Raw genomic sequence first — 19,375 nt, 5'->3', positions numbered from 1 at the left:
ATACGACACACTGAAACGCAAAGCTACATGAAAGCCGTTCACTTTTTAGTTTAAGTTCCTAAGTTCAACCTAACTTTTATTATTATTATTACTAAATGCCACTACCACTGCACCAAAACAAACAAACAAAAATAAAAACGATTATTGAAGAAGATGAAAGATTGCATTTTCAACGTGACTTGAACTGTTTCCCTCTGCGCACATTAGATGGCAGTGTAACATTTATGACAGATACCCTCAATATGTAAAGCCGAAGAAGATTATAGTTGCGGGAAAACTAAAGCTGGTGTGTTTTTCCGGTGACGTTTTAAATCTCACAAAAACAAGGTAAATATTTCGATTCTTCTGTTTTATTTATCCATTCTTACGTTTCACAGTAGAATACAGTTTGTTTTTACGTGTTCGTGTCATTTTATGTGTAGCACTGCATAGTTGTCCGTCCATCGTTGACTCGTGTATTCCATCCATACAAATCGCCATGTCCATTATTAAATCACGTAAAGAGCTAGCAAGCTTAAATCTTGACAAATCAGCATTGGAAGCGATTAAATACTTCAATGCCAATGTGCACATTCATTCTTCGGTAGTGACAACTGAAGTTAAGAAGTTAAGAACTTTTTCAATGCGCTGTTGTAAGAATGTGTATGTAAAAACTGTGTTTGTATGTTTGTCGTCAGTCACCTCAAATATGTTTTGTTTTATATTCAAGCTGTAAATTATAAACCTAATATTGTCCTTTGGAAATGTGTTTACTGTTGCCAGAACTTCCTTTACCATTACCTGTAGCTATAACTGACTGTCATTTTCTTTATGTGGCGAAATAAATTAAAACCAAATTGAATTAATTGTCCCAAAAGATATCGAAGACATTGTCTGTGCAAGAATAGTCTGTCATTTTTCCTTCTTTCTTAAAATGTGTTGTCTGTGCCTGTGAATGTTTGTCTCCAGATCCTAATAAGACTCAACATGAAAGGTCCGAAGGCTGCAGATGTCAAAAAGGGGATAGCAGCGTTGTGGGAGACAATGCAGTGTCCCATATGGTGAGTCCAGGAATACTCATAACACCAAAATATAGTTATATTGCTAAGGTCATAATCTGAATAGATTCTGTTTGTCTTTTGTATGTAGTTTGGATTTATTCACAGAACCAGTGTCTACCAAGTGTGACCATCAGTTTTGCAAGTAAAGAATATCTGTCTGTTTTGGATGTATATACATCTGCATATCTCTATACGGCTCTCTTTCTCTTTATATGAATATATTAAATTGCACATATATTGTTGTTTCTGTTTTCAGATTTTGTATCATCAAACTTTTGGATAACTCAAAAGAAAACAAGAGCAACTGTCCAGTTTGTAAAAACAAGATAACTAAAAGGTCGGACAAAACTTCCGAAAGCTGATGAAATGCATCATTTTAAAATCATATATACAATACAAAATGTATAACATAAAAACAAATATAATCTTGTCCCTAAATTTGCAGGAGTTTGCGAGAAAGCTCTGGTTTTCAGCAACTGGTAGCTGGACTGCAGGACATGATCCAGGGATATGAACATGACACAGGGACAAACTGTGAGATCAAATCACTTACTCTTTTAATTAGCTTCAATGATCTGCTTTGTCATAACCAAAAAAATCTTTTACATTTTCAGACTTCACTGGAACTTATATGCCAAAAAAACAATCAAGGTAAAAAAACACCATTAACAATATTCCCTGTTTACAATATCATTAGTGTAATTTGTATTTTCTACGCAGTCTCTCAGACGCCGAGGCTGCTTCACATCCCCCTAATGAGGTATCTAGAGATACACCTGTCTCTGAACGTGCAGAATGTGATGATCTCCCTATGTCCACCTTGTCAACTCTAGCTGGTAAAATTTCAGTCTCAGTTTTTATGTCTTTTTTATTTTTTTAACAGTGTAAAATAAGAACTAAATTTATTACTTTAGAATAATCAGTTTCTGTGAAATTATTAGTTATTACTATTTGACTGATCCCTCAATTTGGGTTTTTATTTATTTATAACAGTAAACTGAATATTTCAAATCTGAGGACAAAACGCAAACAGTTGATTTTTAATACTATTGACTTTCTAGTTTTCTTCCATTCATAAATAGCATGGTCTGAATGAATATCATCATCATTAGCAGGTGTAGCCCTAAACTGCAGGTGTTGTAATTTCTTAGTTGTTAAGAAAATTATTTAACAGATAATTGTAAATAATCAGAATACATTTCTGTGATATGGAATGAGAAACACTGATTGTAGTCTGCAATTGCTCTTATTGTGTCATTTTGAGAAAGAGAAACACTGATTGTAGTCTGCAATTGTTCTTATTGTCACATTTTCTGTCTAATATTTCAGCTCAGAATGGATTTGCAAGGCTCATGGACTTTGAAGACTCAAGTCCTCTGACAGCAGGAAACGAAGGTCTGGACAGTGGTCTCGGTGAGGCCCCACCTACCTTTGAGAAGAAATTGCACAGCTCACCAGATAATTTGGAGCAAATGGATCCTGACATGATCGATGCAATGGAGGAGGCGACAACCAAAACTAAAGGTAAAAGTAGGTCAGGAAAATCAAGGAAGGCATCTCTATTAGAAGTTCCGAAAGAGACTGAAAATCAAACCGTAAGAAAGTCCTCAAGAAAAAAGAGGAAAAAGGACTTGGGATCTGACATGGTTAATCAGGAGAAACGGAAGAAAAGTCTACAGAAAGTTGCAGAGTGGCTTCTGAAAGTTCCTCCTGAAGGAAGTTCGGTGTCGGAGGAGGACAACAAGAAGGATGACTCCGACAGCTCTTCTTCTACTTCAACAATAGATGTGCACCTGCAGATTAGTGACGTGAAGAGAGAGGATCGTTCTAAGGCCCTTGAAGAGCGTGTCTTTGGAGCTGTCTACAAGAGAAGGAAGGAAAGAAGGAGACTTGTCTGTCCCTTGCCTCCTGCTGGTGATGAAGCATTAACTTCAGTCGAACAGAAAACAGGATCTGAAGATGAAGATCAAGGTGACTCAGATGCAATGCAGTCAGTAACAGAAGGGAGAAATGACTCTAGTAGTGACATTTTTGAAGAAGCAGAACAGATGGAAGAAGTTGAGGAAAATGACATCAACTTGTGCGGGGAAAAGTTACAGGACTTGGCAGAAATTGACGAAAATAAAAGCATAGATGAGGATATTGTCGCTGTGTCTGGGTTTAAACAACAGCAAGCAAAACAAGTTCCAAAGGTTAACATGAATAACACCCTGCAGCATGTTGACAGTGATTTACAGGAACAAGCTGAAACAGAGTTAGAGACATCTGAGCTCAAGAAAACGGACAGAAAAAAAGGTAAAAACACTCAGTCGAAAGTTTCCAATCCTCTGGTTTTGGTTGGAGTGCCGAATGCAGAATCCAATTCAAAATTGAGCTTGAGGTCAGAACAAGTTCAGGTACAAATTGAAAACTATCCCAGTAGTGATGACCAAGAAACCCTCATTAGGAGCACAAGGAGAAGCAGAAGACTTCAGCTATTCGCAACAGAAGTTTCAAAAGTTCAAAGAAAAGCAAAGTTGAAAATTAATTCCGCTGAAAAACACCACAGTGTTGAGAATCCGCCGGAGGAAGGTAAAGGTAAAACCACCAATAAACTGGATTCGCCTGACAAGATGAATATAAAAAATATGTCCAAAAGAAATGGATGTGTTTATGATCAAGACTTAGGAGGAATTGAACTCATGGACGCTAATCAGCTAAGTTCTCACCCAGAACAGGAGCCTGTTGCAGAAGTTCCGGTGAACACCGAAGCCCCTTTAGAAACCAGGGCTGCCCGTGATGTTGCTGTGGTCCCAACTTCTGCAAGTCCAGCTGATGTAACTGTGGTGCAGCCAACATTCGAAACCAACAAAGCAAGCAGTGACTTATCAGAGGTTATTGAGTCGGGGAAATTGGTTTGTGAGACTGAATGTGCGCTGACTGAAAACGGGGAGAAGAACGACAGTGAGGTGGACACGGAGCAACTGCTTCAGAGTTTCAAAGCCACAAAAAGGAAATCGTTTCATCTCGGTTGCCCAGACATAAAAAGAAATCGCCCCTCGGATCAACTAATTGTGCAAGATTCTACATCTGCTGAAGAAAAAGAAGAAGAACCTTCAAACAAGCACATTTCAAAAACATGTGAAATTCCAAACAAGGACACTTTACAAGATGATGAAAACTCATTGTCTGATGATGTGATTCCTCCGTCTAACTCATCTATCCTGGGAAGAAAAACTACAGAGATGCCAGTTCAAGGAGTGGCTGAAGCAGTGATGCCTGTCCCTTGTTGTTGGAGCCAGGGCAGTGCAGCTGAAGTTGTCTCCAGAAGCATTCCCAGCAGTGCTCTCACTCCTAATAAAGTGTCAAAACTTCACAAGGAAAGTCCTCATCTATCCGTTCTGCCGCAAATAGTGGATTCTCGACTCTGCTACGTAGACGTTAACCAGACCGAGCCACACGAGGTGTTAGAGAGCTCTCACATTCCTAACATTCGGTGTGATTCTCCACTGAGGGATACTGGAAAGTCAGAGGAATCACATGACTCTGCATCTGGTGAGAAAGATCAAGGTAACACGACTGAACACATCTCAGCTGCAGACTCTCTAACCCCCGATGGTCTGGTGGCAACGGAAACCAAGCCGAGCAACTGTGACGAGGAGTTGCAGAGTTCTAGTTCATCCATAAACAGCAACCCGAGGCGGAAGACGAAGAAGAGGAGGATCCAATTGCTGGAGTCTTCGTCAGAGTCTGATTGCAGTGGATCCAAAGAAGAGCTGCCGAGTTTTTCTCAGTTTCTGGGAAAGGCTTCTGTTCCAGTTGCTGCGGCCCAGGAGCAGCGTGACACCAGTGAAGGTGCTACAAGTGAGTATGTGTGTGTCACTCCTGAGGCAGCAGAAGAGTTAAGACCTCCACCTTCTTGCCCGAGTCCAGACTATGTCGACGACAGTCAAGCTTCTGTGGATCTGTTTGGCACGCCAGAGCAATGTGAGTAAAAATGTTGCCTTTGAAACAAAGTTGTACAACTCTTGTGCCGTTGTAAAAGTAAACATTGCACAACAACGTGTGCACAGTAAATCTTTACTAACTAAGTTACTTACAAAGAACTTCAAATATTTTTTTATTGTTATATCACGGTGTAAAAGAACATTGTGGTTTGAATATCTGCTGAGTAATGCTTACTCAGTTGTTTCACACCGAACAGGTTTATTTATTTCGCTGGAAAAACAAATTTCCCAATGCATTCAGACGCAAAGAAATTTGATTGTATCCTTTCCTCAGGTGACGTTCCAGTAAATCCCAACAGCGTTTCCATGGAGTCATCAGAATATTCAAGCAACGTTCTTGTGACCCAGGTAGATTAACTCTTTGTTACTTTCTTTCAAATTGTACGGCACGCAAGAAGGTTCCTAAAATTGGATCAAAAAAGAAAAGGAACTGAATGTTGGAATAAGAAGACTGAAACTTTTAGTATTCAGTTTCAGATATTTTTGTTGTGAAGCCACAAATAAACCAGTGGTACTCAGATCATCTCCAAATCCACAAAGAACATGTAAGAACAGTGTCCTACATTTATTACTTAATATAAGGTATACAAAAAAAGCCCTGAGCAAGTGTTTAAGTCATTAATATTATTTAGTGGAACGTTATCGTTTCTTTGTTCACTTTCCATGTCCTGTGCTTCCTCACAATGCACTGGTACATTGCGTCCCATAGAGGGCAGCCACTACGTTTGTTAACTTGGTACTGTCAGCTCCAGGATGAAGGACTACCTTGCTCAGTAAAATATGTCTCTCTCAGCAGCTTTCCAAATTGCATTTCATTTACATCGGAGGAAACACTGCCTCAGAGATGATTCTTGTTTTCTACCTCCATCCATCTTCTGGCTCTCTCACTTTAATCCACTGACTGTATTTGTCTCCAAGTTAAAGTTTCTCACCCGCCGGTTAAGAAGGCGCTTGGCATTTAATGACATTTGTAATCCATGCACTTGTACTTTACACTCGAGTAAAAGTCTGCTTTTCCAAACTAACCCCAAACGGAGGAAAAACGGCTTACACTTGTGTCTCTCTCTCTCTCTCTCTTGTTATCAAAATCCCCTCTAACATCTCTGACATTATGTAATCCCCTCTTTGTCTGGTGTTGTCCTCATTAACCACTGTGTGGATGAATAAGCAGCAGAGATTATTGGGCAGCATGTGGGTTCACACTCACTGGCTGACAATGGTCTTAAGTGTCAGAGCAGGACACCAGCAGTGCATTCAGGACAGTAACCTTTCATTATGTCTTATAACTGATACTCTGCAGCAAGTCCTTCCTGCTTTCTGGTTCCTGTTCCTTAGTAATCCAAGTGCATGACTCACCTTTTATAATGAGCTGTTGAGCTTTACCAGTGGCGTACCATGAAGGCCAGCAAGCCCCTCTCTGCTGGCCTAAACAGTATCAATGACTTCAATATATTTATCATGAATATTTATATGCATATATTTATATTTCAGCCTCATGTGTTGCCAGGTTGAAGTAAATCTGCCCTAAGACTTTCGGAATCAGCAGTGCGAGCGCTGGGAGCCTAAAATAAATAGCTATGAGATTGTTTCTTTAACAAATCACATTTTGAGTTGGCATCAAACTGGCATATCAGAAAACGCACGTCTTAAGTGTAGCAAACTGCACCAGGTGACTTGCAGTGGCTTGTTAGAACTAGAATATTTTATTTTTATGATGTATTGTATATAACAACACGTTATACTACATTTCTGCATAATATGAATGGTTTCTGTAGCCATAATGACGTTATTAAAATGTGAATTTGTTCAGGCGGGATGCTACTGAAGGTCAAGGTGAGAAATACACAGTACCACGCTGGGCTTTACTTTTACCTCCTTGTCGTTGAAGCAAAAGATACAAATGCAGAACGAGCTGGTGAGGCTGGAGAAGTTGATGGCGCTGGTGTCAGAGGTTCTCCAGGAGAAAGAGAGCAGCCCTGCCAAAGAAACAAATCAAAGCTACCCAGCCACAGGTACAGTAGGCACATAACAAATGTAGGACATGTTTTAGAGAAATGAAAAGAACATTGAATGATATTTCTTACTGCAAGTGCCAAAATGTTGTGCAGTGTGGTTCAAGCCTCTAAAATGTGAAATATTGCTTTTTTTTATGTTATATTCATTTGCTATTCTGAACTGCTGATTGGAAAAAATAAAATACAGCTTTCAGGGAGAAAATCCATAATAATGTGAATATAAACCGTCATTGGTTGTCATGTATTTGCGACTAGAAAACATTCTGACCTTCCCCTAGTGTATATATTTTTTTAACTTTTCGAGTTTCATTACCTGAATTGATGAAACATTCATTTGGCTAATGGTCTGTGTTTTTTTTTTTTTTTTTTTCCAGGGCCCTGTTGCAAGGACACAAGCCACGATTTAAAAAAGTAAGTAATGAATTGAAGGTGACAAGAGACAAAATGCATCATGTCCTGCTATAAATTGTGTTGATTTTACGTTTAGTCCTCATGTCACATTTTCCACCCGTTGAAAATGAAGTATTACATACGGCAGCCTGAAGTTATCACTGAAATCAACAGTTTGTCCACGTTGGCAAAAATACGGTATTCCAACATAGTGGCTTCTTTGGGAACAACTGATGTGAGGACATGTTCAGTGTTTGAATATGTGTCTCAGATGTATCAGAATACAGTTTGTCCACGTTGGCAAAAATACGTACATAGTGGCTTCTTTGGGAACAACTGTGAGAAAAATGAAAAATGAGAAAAACAAATGTGAGGATATGTTCAGTGTTTGAATTTGTGTCTCAGATGTATCAGAACTATTTAAGTCTGTTCGTAGTGTACAATAAATAGATCGATGAAAGTTATTGATCCGAGGCTAGGAAATTACAGTAAAAATATTAAGGACAGAAAATATCCAAATACATTCTCAATAAAGACATGTTATCCTTACTGCAGCATATTAATTCCTAATGATCTACCAGCACTCCCTTTTTGATCTACTGGTAAATTGCGATCTACATTTTGAGCACCACTGGTCTACAGTATTTCTCAAGTTATACAACAAATTAATTCTGCTCCACATTAAGCCTTATTTTTTAGAGCTCTTGTTAGAGAACAGAACAAGTCCTCCTATAGGATGACTCTTTGTTTGCAGGAAGTTATTCACGCGGCCTGTGAGATCACACCTGAGAGTCTCAGTTAATTGGAAATCCAGAGAGGATGGTTCAACTAGATAACAGTTTGGTATTCCACTCATTGATTACTCCACAGATTAAACAAATATCTTAATTAGTGAGATAAAATATTCAGGACAGTGTTATTCTGTCACAATGGCTCGCAGCCATGCTTTCTGCCTCCCTCTGTGGCCAATGTCTGATGCTAGTGTTTATCCTTTTAAACAAAACAGTATACCACGGGCAGAAAAAGCTAAATGTATTCAGCTGTTTGTGGACTTCCATATAATGAACAACAATTAACATTGAGCCTATTGTAGTATAATTATTAATCATTAAATGCTCATCAACATCAACTGCTTTTTTGCCTTGTGACCATATTTTGACATGACAAATTTCTTGCAACCCGAGAGTGTTTTTTTTTTGTCCTCCTAGTCATTACTAGACATTTCAGTCGACCCCAAGGTTGAAAAACACTGGTTATAGTGTGTCACGTGACCACTCAGGTTCTTCATTGCGAGGAGAAGTCCTTGAAATCAAAGCTAACTTTGAAAACATTAATTAATAAATATATGCCCGGTGCAATGAATTTCTCTCCTCAGAGGGTTGTGTACATTGTTAATTCATTTCAAATGGAGCTCTCCTTCAGCACAGCCGTATTAAGGAGGAAAATAAGTGAAGCAAGTGGCATGTAATTGCTCTCTTTCAGTCTGTAACTGATGGTGAAACTGTGTCTGTGTGCACGTGCGCGTGCGCACATTTTGCTAGTTGTGTTTTCGGAGCGTGATGCATCTTAAGAGGACAGGCAGATAATCTCGCTAATGAACCCAGAATCTGCTTATGCTGTGGAGAATAAAAAAGTCATTACTGACTGCATCGTATGTGTCATTTAAAGCACTTAGAGGGAAACTTGTGTTGCCACAGTAATTTATCTCCCACGCTTGACTGCTTCGCTACCCCGATCCTCCCTCCCTCCCTCCTCGTAGGACTCTAAATGCTGCACTAGTTGAAAGAGAACTGAAGGCTTGAGAGAAAGATTGAAAAAATAATCTTGAAGACTGTCCTGTCTGGGTTTTTTTTTTGTTAAACATTAAAAACATATTCCAACCAATGAAGTCAGTCACCTGACCTTTCTGAACTGATCATTTGTTTCCCTTTAACAGGAGACATTAAGTGATCATGTCTATGATTTAGTCCTGGGAGAGCAGAGGATAAACTGACTTTCATCCATGGCTCATTAATCTTTGGTAAGGGGCTGCTGATAATTCACCTGAAAAGACACAAGTCTAATGATAGGAAATATTCGCCAGGAAGTAAGGAGTTTTCTGTGACACCTTTAAACCTTTGCATTTCACCTTCTAATGGCTGATGTCTTCTGCTGCAGGCTGAAAATGAGAAAACTTGTTGTTCTCACTCACTTTGTCCAAACCAAGTTCTTCCTGTGGCTTCCTTTATCACTAGGCCAAAGAAACATCTGTACTTGCAGTTGCATTAGTCAGTAGACAAAAAGACTAGCAAGCACTGGTTTTAAATAGTAGTTTATTGTTTTGGTAAATATTATCAAAATTATAATCAAACTTTTTAAAATAATGTTATTTACAGGACAGACGTTTCAGATGCCGATCCTTTGGCGAGCCCAAAAGACTCTGATGACAGAGATGTCCACCAGCCCAGTGGGTCAAAGCAAGACAACATTTCAGACATGGGTAAGTAGGGCTGCTGGTGTCGTTTTGAATGTATTTTGTGGTTTTGTAGTAAAAACTGAATATCGTGAATATTCAATAATTTAGTCACTTTGTAAAATATCAACAAATATCAGAAAATATCAACAGTTATCATTTGTTTTGTTTTATTTGAGTTTCCTGGAGATTTGTTGACTTTATATTAGTTTTTGCAAAACCTTTTTTTATTTCCTTACTTTAAACTTTGTAAACATATACAGCATAAGCTGTTTTCTTGAACAAAATGGGATGGGTGGGGTGTTAGTGATAGGTGTTTCTACACATTAAAATTTTACAACGACAATTAAAAAGAACCATCCTCCGTCCTTCTAAAGTGTACCATAAGTTTGGGCTTCTGCTTGTATATTCTTATTGTGAGCATTTACTTTCTGGTCTACGTCAGCTGTGTTGGACCATCAGTCCACCTTAGGTTCAGGTTGCTCTTCTCCAACTTTAAGACGTTTACTGCTCTTAGATTTTTATTTCATTTTATTTGAGTCTCCAGCCCTAAAGATGTTTGTCCAGAAAAATACGTGCCCTGCTGACAAATATAGTTGGAGATTTTCTTTCTTTCTTTCTTTTTTTTTTTCTTTTTTTTTTACTGTGTTGGTACTGTTTTGCACACAGGGCTGAGCACATCGACCACTGACCCCTCAAAGGCAAAGACATTTGTTAGTTCAACAACCAAAACACCAAAGAGCTGTGCTCCACCGTCTGATGCACGAGAGGACAAAGAGAATGACACACCCCCTAAGGACAGGACAAAACCCAAACTGGTGCTGGTCCTGTCTGGACTAGGACCCATTGAACAGGTACAGTACTAGTTTAATGGCTGAGGAGTAATGGTTGAGGAACCATGGACTAAAAAGACTTTTTTTGTCGTATATTTTGCCAGATTACGGTGAAAAAGTTTGCCAAGTCTGTCGGAGGTCGCGTGGTTCCTCAGGTGACACCAGAGGTGACTCATGTCATAATGCACACAGGTAAATATGTCCATAGACACGGTTTAATTTTACAATGAGGGGCCTTGACTTACGGCGGATAGACACCGAAAGAGGCTTGGGAGCCATAATAGAGGGCAAAAAGTTCCCAAAAAAACAACACAAACGAAAGAAAGCCAATGTTGCAGCTTGAAAACAACCTCACATTTGTTTTATTATTGATTGTTCATTGGTAATAAATCGTGCGTGTACACAGTGCAGCTTCATTTCTGTGAAATGTAGTATCTAACAAAGGCAAAATTAGTTATTTGTCCTTTGTAGGAGAATATATTTGTTCGCCAAATTCTAAGGCAACTGTTAATGGGAAGATAAGTTGTTAAAAAATAAAATGTTCCCATCGTACTGGTTTGTTTTATTTGTTAGTTTAGAATGATAAATAAAAAATCTGAGCTTTTCATGCATGAGAAACTGAGGCGTCTCCGAAAGATGTCCCCTGCTTCGCAGCAGCAGCAGCGCTCTGTGGTGTTAACATAAACATTCTGTACCTTTTGCAAATCAATTTATTTGACCTTTTAAAAATTCTTCCAGGCAATAACACAATGAAACCTCCTTTTAAACTGCACAGGTTAATTCCTCAGTAATAACCCTTGCCTTTCCTCTGTACATGTAAAGTGTTTTTGAAAGCACTCCTCGCAGACGAGCTCAGTGTTTCTCTTACCCACACACACTCTTCCATTCACGCACTTGTAGCTAATTATCCCCCGTGATTGATTCTCTTTTTTTTTTATTTCAAAGCATACTCTCTCCAAAGCAGTATGTTTACCACTGTATTTAATGAGAGCTTGTTTTCCTCATATGCCCAGAAAAAGAGTGAGAGTTTTAGTTTGCAGGTCAAAAAGGAGCAAGATGACTTAGCTTTGAAGATTTGCTGGATTTTTCTTTTAAGTTAGTCAAACATTTTTCTTTTCAAACTATCAAACAAAGTATTTGCCGTACCATTTTTCTTTAAAGGAAAAATGAATCTTTGTTTTCTTTTAGCATTTGTAACAGTATACAATCGTTTTACATCTTTTGGTCAAATAAAAACATAAATTGACATTTCGCATGTAATATTATACGCTTCATCTTTGTCTTGTACAACGTAATCATTTTCAAAATACAGTTGAGGAGCTGGAGTCAATCCCAGGAGTCAACTGGCGGGGCAGGGCTCTACCCTGGACAGTTAACCAGTCCATCACAGGGCCACATGTAAAGACAAACAACTGATGTTGTAGCCAGTTAACCTACAGTAATGTTGCATTCAGTTAGATGTTAGAATAACTGGAGTACTGGGATGAAACCAATGTACACGTGGGACAACATCTCCAGTTGTGGGTCAGGATCTGAGGTTTTGGGAAATATTTTAAGATGTTATATTATAGGATGATGTACTAGATGACAAATACAAACCAATTGTATTAATTATTTAATATGTATATAATAATATAAGACACAACATGCAGTTTAATCACACACAGTGCTGATGCATCTTTTGTCAACTTGATTTTACTTTTGAATATAATTAAGTTGGCACAAAAAATAATAAATATTTGTATTTCTCACACTGTATTTTCCCTAATGTTGGCAATAGCATTGATGCAAGTGTGTAACAGTGTCTACTGATATGTGTGCGTGCATCCTTGTGAAGGATGGCCTACAGTTCCTGTTTATATTTTCATGCCTGCGTGCCTGATCTTTTGTCTCTGACAGATGAACATCTGGTCTGCCAGCGAACGCTGAAATACTTCCTCGGCATCGCAGGCAGAAAGTGGGTCTTGAGCTTCAACTGTAAGTCCTGGTTCACTTCACTCCGAGGCCACGTCAGTGACGGGATAAGAACTTTTAGTTTGGATACGAGATGATACCGGTGCTGCTGGTAAAACGGTATACAGTAAAATGTCAGTTTGTTAAGGTCTCGTTCTTCACTCCTCTCCGCAGGGGTGTCCGAATGCGTGAAACAAAAAAAGCTCCTGGATGAGGTACGTCGTGTGAACGTGATCTTTGAATTTGCACGCCGCTGACTTTTTGGTTACATCTCTGTTGAACTCTATGTTAAATTAATGCCTCATGGTGATTCTCTCCACAAGCTTAGCTCTGACATCACATAAATTATTAGTCACCCAATAGCTTTGGCAGTCACTGCATCTGAACCTTCACTGAGGAGTTTGATTCTTGACCCGGGGGCAGTACATTTTAAATGGTATCCCCAAAACTTGTAAGATGAACATAAGGCTGAATATAAAAAACTATGAAGTTGTTGTTCCGACTTGTGTATTTTATATTCGGTACAAAGGCTCTAATGTCTTCTGTTTTTTCTTTAACAGCGTCTGTTTGAAGTGAAAGGTGATATGGTGAATGGACCAAACCACCAGGGTCCTACAAGAGCACGTACAACTGAGGACAGTAATGTGAGTCGGGTCACCCCCACACGGGACTCCTGCACCTAGATACACACAGTGTTCACTTCTCATAAAAGTCGTTTTTCGTCAAAAGTTTAAGTAAGCACTTTCACAGAGCAGAAACAGTTCACACAAACAGCCTGTTGTGGTAATTGCTTCGTCAATCTGTACTTTTATACATGAAAAGAAAAAAAAACTGAAAGCAATTACCTTGATAGATTATTATTTCCAGGCTATAGTGTTTTACAGCCTCTCCTCCCCTTGTATCTGAGAATCTGTGCAGTACTCTCCAAAGGTTTAGTATTTGCACAATTTCCTTTTTTTTTTGCATGTATGTCTATATGTTGTTGATGTTTACAGTATATTCACATAAAAGTAAATGAGATTTTTCTTAGTGACTAATAATACTGATAAACACTGTTTTTTTGATATGCAGATTATCACTGTGGAAACCCCTAAAGGAAAAAAAAAGAATCACTTTTAGGAAATGTGGTTCTGGTGTGATGATATTTTTGTGCACTTCACGCAGATAAGACATTGCAAATAGAGATATGAAATTTAGAATACCTGAGGGGAAAAATATGGATTATCTCAATCTAAATGATAAAAAAATAATTCTGGGTCAAATATGAGACAAACATTTATTTTTAACCTTGCATGTGCAACCGCTAGACACAAATATAGCTATACCTGAAAATATTGAAGATCCTGATGTCACCTGAGTACTTTGCTTTTTTTCTTTTCTTCCTCACCATATAAAAGAAGTCTCTTCATTCTGTTGGTGTCCTGAGGCCTAACACTCTTAGAAAACACTGCTTCCACTTAGATTCTTTGTAAGTCAGCATGTACAAAAAGGAAGCACTTGACCCTCCGTCACCTCTCTCCTCACGCCTTTACACTCAGACCATGTTGTTGAAAGCTGAAGGTAATTTCTTTTTTTTTTACCCTGGTGTAAGGCCAGCAGTCTGGTGTTGTCACTGATGGGGAAAATTAAAAAAAATGGCGACAACTCACGTCAGCCGCGCCTGCTACCTTAGAAGAACCTGTGCTAATTGAAATAGTGAGCGATAGCGAGTGCGCTTCATCACTGCATTAACACTCTGATGGTGCCAGACTGACCGTACTGTTCACATTCTCCTTAGGCAACCTGACTAACAGATGAAATGGACATGGAGAGTGTCAGTTGAATGCTGATGATTAGGGAATCGGACGGGCATTCAGTGTGTGTTTATCTCAGATACACACACACACACACACACTCACACCTCCTGTCCTGAAGGACATTGATGGTTGTCTAAATTAAAAATCTGTAACAGATACACTTTTTCATCTCACTGAGCACCTCTGGCTAATGACGGCTTCAGACAGACAGGGCTGCGAGAAATTTGTATTTCGCTCTCCAGCAGCCCAGACATTCATCATCCAAACACCACCATCTGGTACTACTCCATATGAGACGGTGATGAAAGTGGTGCAGTTTCCTTTATTTATTTATTTTTTTGCAGTCACCATGACTGAAGAAAACAATTTAACTTTCCCTTCTCGGGCTTATTGATCCCGCGTGCGGTAAAACAATGTTTCCTGAAGTCAGGTCATTTATAGTGAAAGCAAAATACTCTGTATGACTTATACTGCAGTGATCATCAACTGGCAGCCTCCAGCCCATAGAACCATCCATTCTGACTTGCGACTGGATTTCAAAATCATTATGTTACAACAACATCGAGGTGTAATATTAGACAAAAAATTAGATTTCAAAATCATTATGTTACAACAACATTGAGGTGTAATATTAGACAAAAAAATTGATTTTTTTTCCCTTAGTTTTACTCGAGTGTGAGGCCCTCTGACAAATATAGTTCTTGAGCCCTGGTATACGGCGTTACTCTGTTGAGTTCCATAGAGTGCAGTATTCTTGTAGATCTCCTTATTTTCCAACAATAATTGTTTGCTATGTGTTAAAATGATTTTTTCATCATGTTACTGTATATTACCTTTTACTGTTCGTATTATAAACTTACGTTGCTCTTCTCTCTCCATCCGTAGTTGCTCATGAGAGGTTACAAGATCTGCTTCCACGAATCGTTCACAGACATGGCCAGAGGTAAACCACACAGACAGCATGGAATTTCACATTTTATCACATTTTTATGTAAAAAAAAAAGTGACACATATTAGCAATAGGCTGACAGTCTACAGAAATGTGGCGGTTGTTGGTTCGTACATAGTGACGTTTGATTCGCTGACAGGTGGCTTTTAGCTGCACGTTACAAACACATTTAGGTACAGGTCTTTACCTGCTTGTTATATAAATCTTAGAGCCCAACGTATTGTTGAGACGGAGAGGGTAAAATTCCAAGACAAATGAATTGATGTAAGTAACACTAAATAACACTAAGTTCTTAGTGTGTTTTTCAGATTGTCCTTTTTTTCCTTCTGTGTCGACCAAAATCTGTAGTAATTATGACATATTTCTTTTTACGTTCGCTTTTTAAAACGGGGTTGAAAAACCTGACGAAATAATGATAAAACTTGTCAAGATGTTCCAGATGCCTGGGAGACATCTTAAAATTTGGTAGTTATTCACATCGGACACATTTTTGATGTTGTAACTTCTGTCTCGGAACTGTTGGTCTCGGCCTTGTAAATATCACATGCAGATTTTGGTCCGTTTCTTTGTTTTGCTCTTTCAAATCACCCAAATCCCAAATCTAATTTAAGCTGCAGCCTTTTTTAAACGTGACCTTTATGGTAATGCTCATCTTTTTCATGTGGTTGGATTCGGACTCAGATATTGCTTAGACAGAAAATATGTACTGAAAACTGATGTGGCTCAGTACTTTGTTGTAGATAACAGTTGAATATGTCTCCAACGCTTCAGTCAAGTCATTCTCACAATTAAATAAATACATTCATACAGCTTTTTTGCCATAAAAAAATCTTTTACTAACGATTTTCCAGCCTGTGCATGTTAAGTGGCATCGTCGTTTCAAGACAAAACGTTAGAGCATGACATTTTTTCCACCAGTGATTTCATTGATGTTTGAGGAATCATACATTTTAAATTTGAAGAGCTGTGTTCTAGTGGTTACTGCATTAGCGTTTGCTTTTTTTTATTCCGTAAGGAAAGCACTAAACTGCTTTACCAAGTATTTCTAATTACAGAAGGATTTTAACCCTTAAAGACAGACTTTTGTTTCTCTTAAAATATGCAAACGTCAATAAAACCGTCCTTGGGTGGTTCTGAGGGTTTGAAAACGCAGGTGTGAGAAGAGCCCTAAAACCTGTGCAGTATTTTTAACCTTTGTCACTGCAGTCTTTAAATGAATGACAAGTGATCTCAGCGTGTGGGCGGAGTGAACGTTGACCACAGGCTGACGGGATGATACCGACGTAGGAGTTTTGTGAGACACTTATGGTGTGGTGCTGTCACTTCACACTGCACTTTTAATGGTTTCCACAGGTCGCCTATAGTTTGTCTCTGAAAATATTTTCGGTGTGTTTTTGCATTTCGACTAAAAACCTTCTGCTTTTCTTCTCTCTTGATATAATTGTTATCTTTTTTTCTCCGTGACACCGGCCTTATTAGAATCTCATAATAACTATCATGGGTGGGGAGAAATCTGCCCCCTCGTACAATTGACTTTTTCCGCTTCAAGCGTACAGCTTAAATGAGTGGACACATAGCTCATGAGCGGAGGTCTCAGGAGGCTGACTGTTTCCGTCTTCCCGAGGCTCTTAAAGTGCTCCTGCTGCATCCTCCTGCTGACTGCCAGATCGATGATGCCGCGCTAATGGGCCGACATCTGCTGGCTCGCGTGACAAGCTTTAAAGACCGTCTTAGACATGGCACAAACATGAGGACGGAGTCAGTTTTCATCATCCTAGCAGGATTTCATCCATTATTAAGTCGCACACATTTGCATGTTAGATCCTGGGGTTTTCTACACGGGCCGTACCACATGTTGATCCAGTGCTGAAATGTCAAAGTTAACGTGCCAAGAAAACTGGTGAATTTGAACCATCCTGAAGGTTATAACTGCGGCGTAGCTCGAGATGGACAGAATCTGATAAAGCCGGTTGAATGTGCGATGTCTTATTAAATGAGATGTGCATATTGATCTGAGTGGAGACAGAAATATTGATCTATTTTCCATCAGTCTAAAGAAGACTGGGCTGAGTCTGCTTTGTCTGTATCCCCACAGGCTTAGCAGGAGCAGAGGAGAAAGAGTAAAAAAATGTTGTTCGCCTGTTGGTAATATTTAAACCTTCTCCACCGTATGTGTGTGTGTCTGTTTTTCCACCTAGATGAAATGGAGTGGATGGCAGAGCTCTGTGGAGCAGCGGTAGTTAACGATCCACTTCTCTTTGACCAGAAACAGGTAAGAGAGCGGAGTGTCCAGTGGACCGTAAATGACCTTTCTCCTAAATAGATCTATTATTTTTTTAATAGAATTTTTTTTGGGAACATTTAATTTTTTGTTTTGTGGTTTTTCATACAAATATTTAATCTCAGATTATACAATACAGAGTAATAATCTAAATTTAGATTAGCTTCCTGTTGTGGACATCATAATTTCAAAACCTACAGTAACGCCCCATCAACAACTCTCAAACGCATTGAAGTGGTAGAAATTAGTACATTTCTAATTTTAGCTTTCTGATGTGAATTTATTTCCATCCAGTTGCTCCACTGCTGTACAAAAATAAACACCCTTGGTTTGGAATGGAAAAAATAAACACATGAAATATGTTGTCATTTTCAAGATGTTCAAACATTAATCGACAGTTTTCTGAATTTAACGACCCAGTGACGAGTTAACTTGTGAAAAAACAACAACAACCATATTATTCAGATGTTAGTCACGTTAGCAAAAGAGGCATAAACACTCGCTTATTTCAAAGAAAAGTTGGCTCGCTTTGAAAAATCCACAAATCAAGTCATTACGATGCGGACCAACACACTGCAGCATAATCACTGATCTGGTAAAGGGGAAATATTAAGATAGAGTTTGTGTTGCTCATACATAAAGTATATAGACATGGTTAGAAATACAGTATATATGATAATGTAGCCTAAAAGTGGATTTTGTAATGGTATATCGAATGACAGTACTAGGTATGATGGTGGATATTTAATACATACATACATTCTCTTTTTTTTTTACAATGACCTATGTGTAAAAAACCAAGCATATTTTAAACATGCTGGACAACCAGCTTTTATTTGCTAAATGTTTCACCTTTAGACTTTTTAAAGCTCAAATGAAGTCTAACTTGTTTATGCAATAATCCCACAGAAGTCCCAGCAGGTCCTCATCGTAGGATCCGGACCGACAGCACCATCATCCAATAACAGCAGTAAGTCTTTTATATTTGACTTTCAACCTGTTTTTTTACTAGTTATATCAATACCTGTCGCTCAGGGTGTAATTAATAATTTTTTGTGTTTTTAGAAGAGGATATTTTAGGCAACCTAACTCAATCCAGTTTTAGCCGCATTAAAAACATTACTGTGTGAATGTGAGGGAGTCCTTGCTCCATCTCCACACCGCAGTTCCTCCCTGTATTACCATGAGGTTTGTTGTGTTGAGTCATCTCGTCGGAACAGCCTCCAGTAGATGAGGAAAATGTTAATTTGGCTCGTATATTCAGAATGCTGCATCATGTCGTATTAGACGGCTGACTCTGGCATGTTCTGCCATGAAATCATATGTGAGGACCAGTTGGAGAGTGACAGAGCAGTGAAACGGCAGTCGACAGTCGCAGCCAAAATTGGACAGTTTTTTTTTTTTTATTCTGAGGTCGAGAGACGCCAACTTGCCGGGAAAGTGAGCGTTAAGGACGTTAGGCGGCAGAGAGATGGCCCAAAGAAAATGTCAGACGGGAGCTTAGGGAAGGTAATGCGGAGATGAGTTGGCCACGTAAGAGGAGAGCATAACGTGGCACAGGAAGGGCCGACAGTTTGATCGGAGGAAGTGACTCCATGCCCCCCCGACCCCACCTCACCCCTCCTGGCATTCTTACTCGCACTCCTGCATATTTAATGCCACTTTTCCTTTTTCACATCC

At 38.9% G+C, this 19,375-nt stretch overlaps 1 protein-coding gene across 1 annotated transcript in view; it reads left to right on the top strand.

Moving 5' to 3' along the window:
* The first annotated feature begins 70 nt into the window (after positions 1-70).
* LOC103381460 (BRCA1 DNA repair associated) overlaps positions 71-19,375 on the top strand; it is a 37,766-nt gene continuing 18,461 nt past the window's right edge. Inside the window, exons 1-20 of the mRNA XM_008313797.3 lie at positions 71-327; positions 949-1,040; positions 1,129-1,182; positions 1,297-1,377; positions 1,486-1,574; positions 1,655-1,691; positions 1,761-1,876; positions 2,370-5,006; positions 5,301-5,374; positions 6,915-7,038; positions 7,416-7,452; positions 9,807-9,910; positions 10,553-10,737; positions 10,821-10,908; positions 12,616-12,693; positions 12,844-12,884; positions 13,230-13,313; positions 15,351-15,408; positions 17,613-17,686; positions 18,605-18,665. Coding sequence (XP_008312019.1) covers positions 967-1,040; positions 1,129-1,182; positions 1,297-1,377; positions 1,486-1,574; positions 1,655-1,691; positions 1,761-1,876; positions 2,370-5,006; positions 5,301-5,374; positions 6,915-7,038; positions 7,416-7,452; positions 9,807-9,910; positions 10,553-10,737; positions 10,821-10,908; positions 12,616-12,693; positions 12,844-12,884; positions 13,230-13,313; positions 15,351-15,408; positions 17,613-17,686; positions 18,605-18,665 — 4,096 coding nt within the window. The 5' untranslated portion in view covers positions 71-327; positions 949-966. The remainder of the gene's footprint in view (positions 328-948; positions 1,041-1,128; positions 1,183-1,296; positions 1,378-1,485; positions 1,575-1,654; positions 1,692-1,760; positions 1,877-2,369; positions 5,007-5,300; positions 5,375-6,914; positions 7,039-7,415; positions 7,453-9,806; positions 9,911-10,552; positions 10,738-10,820; positions 10,909-12,615; positions 12,694-12,843; positions 12,885-13,229; positions 13,314-15,350; positions 15,409-17,612; positions 17,687-18,604; positions 18,666-19,375) is intronic.

This window comes from Cynoglossus semilaevis, chromosome 8 (genome assembly GCF_000523025.1).
Source record: "Cynoglossus semilaevis isolate Cse_v1.0 chromosome 8, Cse_v1.0, whole genome shotgun sequence".
In the NCBI taxonomy this organism is placed as follows: domain Eukaryota; kingdom Metazoa; phylum Chordata; class Actinopteri; order Pleuronectiformes; family Cynoglossidae; genus Cynoglossus; species Cynoglossus semilaevis.
The sequence above is the reverse complement of the archived record's forward strand: the minus strand, read 5'-3'. Positions and strand labels throughout refer to the sequence as shown.